Genomic DNA, 11,016 nt, shown 5'->3' with positions numbered 1-11,016 from the left:
CTAGGTGACCTCTTGAGGTTCCCTCCAGCCCGACAGTCCCCTGAATCTAACCAAATCTCCGACAAGGCCCTGAGCCGTTTCAGTCCCTGCATGAGGAGCTGGCAGCAGGAGCAGGCCATGGAACGAGTGATCCATGCGTGGCGCAGTGAGCCCGGATAGCACGTCCCCCTCAGCAGCATGCTGCTCCTCAGCTTGCATGAAGCACTCAGTGACTGCCGCTGGTTTGAGAAGCAGTGTAGCCTAGAGGTCTGCATGGGCAGCCAGGACTCCTGGGTTCTAGCCCCTGCTTGCTCATTAATTCACTCTATGCCTATAGACCTGTCACTGCCCCTCTCTGTGCCTGTGTTTTAGTATCTGTAAAATGGAACTAACTCATCCTGAGACAAAGTTAACACAGCACTTTGAGCAGGTAAAAGGGCAACAGTGTTACTGGGGTTGTTTCTTCCTAGGCAGAGCCTGGGGCCATCTCCAAGCTGTGTTCAGGTCTCCCCTTCAGACCAGGCATGCCTGAGGCACCTAGGTTACCCTGTGAAGACGGCTCAGGTTGGTACTGGCCATGCGGCACTGTCAGAGAATGGTTCGGCAGCCCGCATGTGCAATGAGCACAGTAGATCTCGGTCCATTTCATGGCGGGTGGGGCAGGCAGCCCCATTCGTAATTAGCCCCGTTGTTGGGAAAGAAGCTGAGACTGGACTAGACCCGTGGAGTCTGAGTGATGCCTGCTGCCTGGCCGTTCTGGGGGTAGGATGCCCATCTCCAGGGCCTTTCACCCACGCTGGCTTCTGTAGAACGTGTACATTAGATTAACTTACTAGGAACACAGCGTGAGCCCACTCATTCGCACCGCTGACCGAAGCAGACCCCTTGCTGGAGGGAATAGACCAGGTGGGCAGAAGAGTTAGGCAAGTTCAGTGAAGGATGGGTACAGAGACAGGGTGGGGGTGCAATCGATTTCAGCTGCTCTTTCCTCTGGGATGGGAAGCTGGCATTAAGCAAATCCGGCAGAGAACACAAGGACTAAAGAGGTTCCAGAGAGGTTTAATTGTTGGTACAGGATTTCAGTTCAGGGTGGAGCTGGGTCTTGTTTTGGTTGTTTGGTAGAAAAAGAGATTTGTCTTAAAAACTTTATTATATAGATTTGTGGTCTATCTAAGCACCAAATAAAACCAGAACGCAGTCAGTTCCAACATCTCTGCTTTTACATTCGCTCTCGGGTTCTCCGGGCTGACAGACGCCCCCAGAGACAGGCACTTACAGCATGTAAAACCAGACCCAGCAACACACACAGTTCACTGGGCTGTGGAATCAGACGAGGCGGATCAAGAGACATTTCGACAATCTACCCATTAGTTACCCTCCAACAAGATTTCTCTTGGGCCAGAGACAGAAAGGGTTAAAATTTGGTTTAAAAGGAAGGTCTGGGGGGAGGGGGAAGTTGAGATTGGACCATTTCGACAGCTAATCAACTCATCCCTCATCCAGAAGCAGCTTTTAGAGTTTGGTTATTTACAGGGCTTAAAGGAATGTTTCTGTTTAAACCAGGCTGTCCCTTGCAAGGGGTGGGGAGAATCCGGATCAGTCTCACACGATCCTTTCCCCTCCTGCCAGGACAGGGAGCAGCGATTAGCAGCGCCGCCCCGCTGGTGCGTGGAGGCTCATCGCCATTGTCAGGGCCACGCAGCTCTCAGTGTCAGGCACGTAAGGAAGAGCCACCAGCCCCACAGCCACGCTGGGACTGAGATGCCAGCAAGAGTGGGGCAATGCAGGAGGGAGAGAGATCCAGGGGGAATCCCAGCACCACTGAAGTCCAGGATTTCAACCCCTCTAGTGTTTGGGCCTGGGGGTTGCGGTCTCTGCTTTAGGCAGCTCAGAGCTAGAGGTACCTTTAGTAGCCCCCAGCTTTGGCCTCCTAATGAGCATGGGGTTTTTAAATCAACCATTCCCAGCCAGGGTATCCCGAGCCTGACGAGCTGCTGAACCCGGTTCCTGCAGGGAGAAGCTGCAGCTGGTCCACTGGAGCCAGGCGCCAGGGGAGAAGGGCAGTAGGGTGAAATGCAGATCGGTTTCATCCTCCGGCCACAGAGCGAGAAAGCCAGCCCCGCGTGCACGCGCGGCTCTCTCTGTCCAAAGGGCAAGGAATAGGCATTGGAGCGGGACAAATGGCCAGAGAGGGGCTCTAGCTGCAGGTTCCTCTATGGTCACTACCAGTAAGTGGGAAATGCAGGGCGAGGGGGATCTTGGACAGCACTCAAACCGGGCCCCTATTAGCCCTTCTGGGTGGATCAGGTCAGTAGCGAGAAATAGCCCTAGTCTCCACTTCCCTCTTTCACAGCCTCCTTAAAGCAGCAGGCCCACGATGGGGTTGGCAGTTCACAACGTGTACCACCCTCCTCAGGCATCCTCTTCCTAGAGCCCTGCGAGTCCTGAACAAAGCAGCGTGAGCAGCTGGGGCCTGCAGTCCCTGGGGGAGGGGTGCGTGCAAAGTGCATTGGTGCAGGGATCCCTCCATGCAAGATGAGCTGCGACCACAGTGCAAATCAGGGCTGGGGAGAGGGTCCCCGTGAGCCATAATGGGGGGAAGGGGAGGGAGCATCTTTAGTGTCATCTAGTTCTGACAAGGTGCGGAAGTCTTAGTCACTATTTACACGGTAGCCAGTTGAGGACGCTGGGTCAGCTGCTCTGATCCACAATGAGGTGCCTTTCCCTCCCTGTGATTGTCCCGGCCTTGGCAGGAGGAGACAGCAGGAACATGTCCTCCCTTCGCCTGTAGTCCGCTGGATCCAAAGGCAGTGCCACGTTCACACTCGCTGCGTCCCTGCTCTGACTCCTTAAAGCAGCTACCTGCCCCACATACTGCCCCGGATCTCACCCGGTTGGGGCGGGGTAGGGGGGCCTCAGACAGAGTCTCGGGGCTAGGGAAAGGGTTTTCTGCCCATCTCTGCTCACACAGCCCCGGCCTCCCACCACGCAGGCAAAGGCTGGAAGAGCGGCGGCTGCTGCTGAAGCAGGAGCTCTGGTGATACAGGATGGGGAAGGGCGTCGGGGGGCATCCGGAGACATGCCTTAGCTATGTCTGTGTGACGCAGACAGGCACTGGAGCCATCCCCGGGAGATGCTGCTGCAGGCAGAGGACGGGGCATTCCACAGAAACAGCACCAGGGATTGGATTAGCTGGGCGACAGATAAATGCCCCCCGGCCTGGGGCCTTTGGGAGGGAGAGCACAGGGCAGTGCTCACAGGTCGCAGCCTTAGCCTGGCCCACGGTGCTGTGTGGTACAAAGCCCCCTTATAAACTGGTGCCCAGAAGGACAGCACGGATTGCACTTTACCAAGGTGGGGGGAGAGTCGCAGAGACAATGGCTGTACTCTAGTCTGGCCTCGAACCCTGCTCCAGCCAGCACCCGTGCCCCAGGACAGGCACGGCCTTTTCCCAACCACTCCCTGCCCACAGAATTCTAGCCCAGGGTCTGCAAAATGGTTTCAGACTGGGCTCTGAGGGACAGGGCAGGAGATGGGACGGGGTGGTTTCCCTTTGCACCAGGTCTTGCCTGGACTAGGACGGGGACCTTTGGCTGAGAACAGGGCGCATCAGCCACCGATACACCCCTAGGCTCCCGGCAGATGGTGCTGAGAACAGCCCAGGGGCTAGCGTAGACGGGGCATTACAGGTAACGGCTGCACAAACGAAGAGTCCTGCACACTGCAGTCCTGTCTGCCTGAGCAGCCATGTGCTGAGCCTGCTGAAGGGAGGCAGGACCTGTGGTCAGCACCCATTTGCCACAGGTATCTGCCCTAGCACGGGCCCAGCCCTTGTAGAGACAAACCCGGCTGTAGTTTGGCCTCGTGAATACAGTGCTCTCCCGCTAAGCCTTTCACCAGGCGGCCAGCAGAGCCAGGGACCAGGAGCGGGGTGGACTTGGTGAGCAGAGGGGCAAAGTGATTGTCACATGATTGTCTGGCTCTTCCCCCTGCGGGGCATCATGCACCTCGGGGTTCGGGGGGGGCTGTTTGGGGGGGGTGTGAGGTCAGGGGTGGGGTGGGGAAGGGGCACAAGGACAGCACCCTCCCTACATGAGCAGAGGATGCAAGGTCAATTTCAGGGCCTTTCCCATCCCCTCATGTATATCCCACCCCTCGGCAAAAGGAACTCCACCCCTCCCATTAGTGTCTGTCTAGTTTCTCCCCTATGTGGGTCATGGAGGGAAAAGGAGTGCAGTGTGTGGGGGGCAGGCCATTCTGTCCCAGGCCTTCAAAACACCGAGGGCTTCATCTGCGGAACTTCTGAAGCTGGAAGAGAAAGACACGTGTGGGTATTTGAGTGGCAGCCCCTGGGGCCAGGTGGGGCAGGGCAGGGAAGGGACAAGCAGCACTTAACTCCTGGGCCGGGGCTACAGAAACCACAGCAGGTTGGCATGAGGGAGCTACAGCTCGCACTTGGGACCCCCAAGATCCTGGGACTGCCGGACAGCTTTGGAGCTTCCAGGCCTGAAGGATTGGGAAAATCGACTGCGTCGATGCCACCATAAATCTAATGAACGGCTCCGTCGCTGGTCAGCCCCCTCCACGACAGCCCGGCAGAGAGGCCGAGGGGGGAATGGGCCATGGAGACTGAGCTCCCCTCCAGCTGCCAGTGGGGGTCCAGGGCTGAGATGTGGGAAACTGACCCTGCTCTTAGGATAAACCAAGGACTCCTGGCCAAATGCACTTTGACCCTGCTCAGCTGCTAGGGGACGCTTACCTCACTCTCCACGAGATTCCGCTTGTACAGGGCTTCCTTGGCAGCGTCCTGTTAACCAACACAACAAGCATCAGGAAATCTAACTCCCCTGGGGCGGAGGGAAGCTGCTGCAGGGACCATGCCAAGTTTGACAGCTCTGCTGCTTTAAAGCAGGTACCTCGGCAGCACTGAGCGATGGGCCTGGCATAAGAGTCTCGCCAGGCTTCTACCTACGCCCCCACAGAACCACCAGGCAGTAGTGAGCATGTGAAGTTAGACGCCAGTCCCACAGATTCCAGTCGCCCCGTGTTATTTATCACGAGTGGAAAGGGCTCACGCCAAGACGCCGGCCCTGTCCCACCACACACGATCGCAGAACCAACGTGTGGCTTCTGCCCCAGCTTTCTGTCAGGGAGAAGAGAACGGTAAGCGGTTTCCTCACCCGATTGCCCTCGTTCCCGAGACGCCGTGCAGACTCGGTGTAGAACTGCAGGAACCTCTCCAGCTGCGTCAGGTACTCTAGGGGGAGGAAGGTTAGATTCAGTCAAGCCTCTATAGGCAGGACGGGGGTCTTCAAGCCTTTCTGTGGTGGGGAATGCAGCTGAGTATCGATTCTCTCCAAGACCCCTTCCCTCCCCAGCCGCAGAACGCTCCCTGTGGCGGTCGCTCAGTGTCATGCAGCGTTAGGAAAGCCCTTCTGTTCAGACGCTCTTAGTGCAATCCCTCAGTTAAAGCAAGGCAGCCCCAGCACACGTGACTAGCCAGCGCTCTGTGGTTTGGGGGTCTCTGCTCTTGGCACGACCCCTGTGCCTACGGGGTGAGCGAGTGAGATTAAACAGGCCCAGTCAGGCACAGGCATTACGACTAAAAAGAGCAGGGGGGTCCTTAAGGTGCCGTAGGAACGCGGCTTAGGAATTACCACAGACATGACAAATCACTGGTCTCTGCCCAAGTCCTAGTGGGACGCGTGTCCCTTGCCCCAAGTCCCTTTCAGAGGGCGAGGCCACGACGGAACGGCCAACTCACCCACAGCTCAGGGTGCAGGCTTGCAAGTCAGGCTGTACCCGTCCTGGGGCAGAAGCTGGGACTATAGGTTTTACACCTCTCACAAGCACCGCGATGGGCAGCACCCCCCAAAACGAGCTCCGATTGCTGGGCTGCACTTACCTTTCCTGAACGCAGGGCCCCCGTGCTGCAGCTGGGATTTCAGCCACTGGCTCCGCTGTGTGACGTCCTGGTACTGTTCCACTAACTCGCTGGGAAGCGGTCTGTGAGCCTGTCTGTGTGCCAGCACCTGCCAGCAAAGCCAGAAGGCGTGTTCGCTTCCCAGGCAAACCCAGGGGAGCCCACAAAGCCCTGACACACATCAAACCATTGCAAGCTGCAGGCGGGAATCAGCGCCCGTAGCAGAGAGCACGGCCTGGGGGGGGCAGCTCTGGAAAAGCAGCCAGGACCCAGTGAGCCCGGCGCAGGTCAGTGGTGGATGCATCCAGTGGCAGGGCATTCTCTCGCCCTTTTACATTGCCCCTAGAAGGGGACATGACCTGCGGCCACGTCTCCCATAACCTGGCACCTTTGTGATTGTGCGGCAAGAGCCACCGCAGCCCACCAAGCATGGAACCTGCAAGTCGTAAGCGGCTGGTTCCCCTCGGCGGCCACTGGGCGGGGTGGGTTCCTGAACTTAAGATCATTTCACATTCCAGTTCACTGGGAACCCGCACCGGGAGCAGGGCTGGTGAGGACCTGCCCAGCAGAGACAGCAGCTGGATGCTGCCTGAAGAGACCTGCCCCAAAGACCATGCCTGCGCAAGGGAGAGACAGAGCCAACACGTTTTAAAATCCTAGCACACTCAGGGCGGGCTGTGGTGTGAATCGGTGCTCCAGGGGGAAGGTGAACCCGAGAGGGAAATGCCTTCCCGGCTGAGGCAGCCCCACAGAATTAACGTGCTGGGGCCTGATCCAGAGCCCATTGCAGTCAAAGGGAATCTTTCCATTCGCTTTCGGACCAGGCCACCAGCAGGGTAATATCCTAAATAGGGACGGGCCTCAGCCAAGCTCTTGGATTCAACCCCCCCGAGGCCAGAGTCCATTCCAAAACCCACAGCGTGAGCTGCTTCCCCATCCAAATGGTAAGTGCAAGTTTTGTCAAAGCAGGCAACTGGGAGTCAGGTCGCCACGGTTCTATTTCTAGCTCTGCCACTAACCTCCAGATCACCCAGGTCCCTCGTGGCATAACCCAGCAGCTGCAGAAGACCCCCGCCCCTTCCCCACAGAATTCTACTTGAGGCCTAGCTGAGCTGGTGCTGCGGGAGAATCTGGGCAGGCATAGGGCATCGGGTTTCACTCACCTTCTTTTCCAGCTTCTCCTTGTCAAAGGCTAAGACGTTCAAGCTGTGTAGAGTGTGAATGGGTTTGCTGAGGGATGAGAAACATTAGCCTTGGTTAAACCCAAGAACGGGGCAGGATTCCATTCCCCCCGGAGGTACGTACAGAGCACGACTACGGGCTGGGAAGTGGGTAGAACTTCCCCTCGCTCTGACTTCCCCAGAGGGGACGTGCTCTGACTCCAGAGAGAGGAGAGACGGTCAGGAATCGAGACCACGCCAGTGCAGAAGAGATCCCAGGGTTTACCCTACTGAGATCCTCATGGCCTGGGGAAGCTCTGCCCTGCCAGAATGCCTGACTTCAGGCCAGAGCTGCTACTCCAAAGCAGGCTTCAGCCCCTTGAAGGGATAGCAAGCATGCTCCTGCGATCTGAACCCACTCCCGCTGCCTAGAAATGAGCTCCCCTGACATCTGCCAGTAGCTCTAGCTCCCAGTTCGATGGCTTTGCCGGACTAGATGTCGCGTTGGGGAAGGTGGGAGGGGTGCAGAGGCAGCGCTGTCCCCAGACAGGCACTTGGGTGCTCTACATGGTGTTGAAAGGAAAGAGGGACACAAAGGAACAGGGAGGGGTGGGTCAAGTACAGTCACGTTGTGTCAGACAGAGCGACAAGAGCTCAGGCGTAGAGAGGGGAAGTGAATTGTCCACCACCACAGCCAGGATTACAACTCAGGAATCCTGACTCTCCCAACCCCAGCCCCCCAGCTCAAACCACTACACTCCACTCCCGTTCCAAAGCTGTGACTACAGCCTAGGAGTCCGGAGACCCAGTCCCTTGCTCCAATCACTAGTCCACGTGAAGACTGGAAAACAACACAGCCTTTAGAGAAGCCACCCACCACATGTGAGCCTAAACGCCTTTTGAGTCAACAGGTTAGGAGACTGGTGGGAGGGTTAACTCAGACCCGGTGCATGTCAGTGCACTGTGGTCTGCTGGCGCTTGTAAAACATCCTGGAAACACAGGAGCCCAGTGTGGTGTTCCCATCAGACCCCACTTGTCAAGCTCTAGCTACCCCTCACTTCCCAGCCTTGCCACGCAGCACAGCGACTGATGGGCTGCAGGCCCCCGGAGAGAGTCTGCGTCCCTCTGTCATGGCCTGCACGCCTGGACCAAGCGGGTCAGTCCAAATGCACAGAGGGAACATTCATCAGGTTAAAGGAAGGGCCCCCAACTCCGACAACCCCTGAGGAGGTGGAGGGTCCTGGAGTGAAGGCAAAGCAGAAAAGTGATCCCTGCCGCCACACAAATCCCGCTGCATAAAGATGCTGGGCTCTCGGAAGCCAGTTATTGGGGGGGAGATTAGAGCATGGGACTGGGAGTTAGGACTCCTGGGATCTATTCCCAGCTGTGTCACTAACTACTGCATGGCCTTGAGCAAGTCACTTGTCCTCTACTGTGCCTCAGTTTCCCCTCGTAGTTAACAGTCTCGCTGTCTCCTCTCTGGTACAAACTAAGGCAAACCTTTTGCTGGGGATGGATTAGTTTGTCTCACTGAAACATTTTTACAGCTGCACAGACATGAGCTCTTCACTCTCTCTCTCACACACACACACCATGTCCAGACACCCGCACGTCCCATCCTTGCCATTTCCTTTCAGGACATCACCTGCTGCACTCAGGCTGAGAGATACTTTCAGAGCTGGGACCTCTCTCATGGGAAATCAGGGATCCAGGCAGGGAAGGGAGGTAGGGAACTGCTGTCCCTTCCCCCCCACCACCCCCACAGTCCACTTGCTCTCCCCAGTCCAGATCCAAAGCCTGGGACACATCACTGGGAAGCAGACTGCTCCCCACTTCATCCTCCTGCCACCCCTCTCCAGTGCTGTGACCCCTCCTGTGTCTACACTGTATTTGCTAGCCCCTGCTTGTCCCCCACCCAGCTCCTTTTCATTTTATTCTCTCCAGCTCTGAGTCCTACCTGATTTCTTGCTCCTCTTCTCCTGACTCTCTGCTTAGCCTTCCTCCTCCTCAAGCCTCTGTTCTTCACCACTTCTCCCTGTCCCCTCTGAGCCTTCCCTTTCTCCCTCCCTGCCTCCAGCCTGGTGCTGAGAAAACCCATTGCCTGCCCCCCTCCCCCATCTCTACCCCTAGCTCCCGGAGGAGTTGTTCGACACCTCCATGCTGTTCTGCACACATCACGTCACCTCATACCTTTTCTCTGCCCTCTCAGCAGGTGCATAGCTCACCTCTGCCACTGGGGAGAGGTGGCAGGAGGATGAAGCGGGGAGCAGGGTCTGTAGGACACCAGCAAAGGGGAGAGTATCCCTGGATTAGACTGAAGCAGGAGGTTCCTGGAATACCAGGGGCCCTAAATGCGCTAGTCACTCTAAGCTATCGCTCTTCCAGGGCCAGCAGAAGCGAAAGGTGTTCCACGTAAGAACTTCCAGGGCCCGAGAGGAGGAAGAGGGTCCAGAGCCGGCCTTGCTAGAGCACTGAGCAGATGGACGTTCTGAAAGGAAATTAAAGACAGAGACAAGAGACCATAAACAGCGACTGTCAGACAGAGGCTGTGCCCTGATCTCAGCAGGGCTTGCACAGTCTCACTCATCCCATTCCGGGAACCTGGTAGGACTCGCCGGACATACAGCCTAAGGTATCTAAGCACAGCACACTGCCATCTCAGAGCGCTTCTCAGCCAGCGCTGCCAGGATCCCCGCCCCATGTATCCAGGATCTAGCCAGGATCCCCCTTTCCGCACATGAATATGGGAAGGGCAGGGTGGCCGCAATCCCATACATTAGACAGCTACACAAATGTTCTCCGTTTGCTGTCCGGGCTATGGTGGCAAGTCTCTCTGTGGGTGCTGCTGTTTTACTGGTCTTTCCTCACCCCCACCCAGGAAGTTGGGCCTGTCCAGCAGGATGGAGAGAGTTGCTTTCTCCACTGGAGCAAATGGGAAATCAGTCGCAGATGAGCACAGCTTTGCACTTCTGCACCACTGCTCATCCCTAGATCTCAGAACGCTCGATGAAGGCAAGCATTCTTCCCACTTTTCAACTGGGAAACTGAGGCATGGGGCAGCAAAGTGACTTGCCCGGGGTGACGCAGTGAGTCAGTGGCAGAGATGGGAATAAGCTCAGTTCCCTGCGCTAATAAAAGCATTCCCCCCCCCCACCCCAGTTACAAAATAACTCTAATAACCGGTATAGGGTGTTACCGTGAGCAGCTACCATACTGTGCAATAATGCAGCTTGTCAGAGCACTATGCAGGGAAGGGATAATTAGTGACTAAATCACAGGAGTGAGAGGCAAATAATCTGGGTTCTGTTCCCTACTCTGGCACCAGTTTGTTCCATAACCACTCACTTTCCCCTTTCTGAGCCTTAGTTTTCCCACCTGTACAATGGGGATAATTCTGACCTACATCCCAGAGAAGACATTGTGAAGTGCAGGGAGATTCTGTGAGTGGACAGAAGGTCCTAGAGAAGGGCAAAGAATTATTTATTATTGTATTATTACCCTGGAGTTTACAGTCTACAATATCAGCACTGCCAGCGGAGGGTAGTTTGCTTATGCCCACATGTCTCATCATCCAAAGCTACAGAAGCAGAAGCTCAGCAGGAATGCAAAACATCCAGCAGGAATCCCCCCCGAAAGAATGGGGGAGGGGAAGGATCTTTAAGCAGACAAATCCTCAGTTTCCTTAGAGCACAGAAAAAACCTCAAGCAGCACAACTAAGCCAAGCCAACGTGAGTGGGACGTACCTGTTGCCCACGTCCCTTACTGGACCGACTGTTGGTTTGGGTTTGGGGAGAGCAACCTGAAAGAAGAGGCAGAAGCTTTCAAAATAAGCCACAGAACTGCGATGCCTTTTCATCCCCGGATCTCCAGGTGCTTTACAAGAGGCCAGGACAGGATCGTTACCCCACTTAACGGCTTGGGAAATGACTTGTCCAGCGTCCAGCCTCACACA

The 11,016-nt window shown here is 56.2% G+C and overlaps 1 protein-coding gene across 4 annotated transcripts in view; it reads right to left on the bottom strand.

Annotated features, from left to right (window-relative positions):
* Positions 1-1,022: 1,022 nt before the first annotated feature.
* The window catches only part of CC2D1A (coiled-coil and C2 domain containing 1A), a 35,537-nt gene continuing 25,543 nt past the window's right edge, over positions 1,023-11,016 (bottom strand). For 2 of the 4 annotated variants that reach the window (XM_037887790.2, XM_037887791.2), the window contains exons 25-30: positions 10,808-10,863; positions 7,066-7,132; positions 5,885-6,011; positions 5,160-5,236; positions 4,739-4,786; positions 1,023-4,287 (exon numbers count right to left, since the gene is read on the bottom strand). In XM_037887790.2, coding sequence (XP_037743718.1) covers positions 4,267-4,287; positions 4,739-4,786; positions 5,160-5,236; positions 5,885-6,011; positions 7,066-7,132; positions 10,808-10,863 — 396 coding nt within the window. In that variant the 3' untranslated portion in view covers positions 1,023-4,266. Of the gene's footprint in view, positions 4,288-4,738; positions 4,787-5,159; positions 5,237-5,884; positions 6,012-7,065; positions 7,133-9,253; positions 9,552-10,807; positions 10,864-11,016 lie in introns of those variants that run through there. The other 2 variants (XR_005223639.2, XR_006286651.1) reach the window with 2 other exon arrangements.

This window comes from Chelonia mydas, chromosome 20 (assembly GCF_015237465.2).
Source record: "Chelonia mydas isolate rCheMyd1 chromosome 20, rCheMyd1.pri.v2, whole genome shotgun sequence".
Classification (NCBI taxonomy): Eukaryota; Metazoa; Chordata; order Testudines; family Cheloniidae; genus Chelonia; species Chelonia mydas.
The sequence above is the reverse complement of the archived record's forward strand: the minus strand, read 5'-3'. Positions and strand labels throughout refer to the sequence as shown.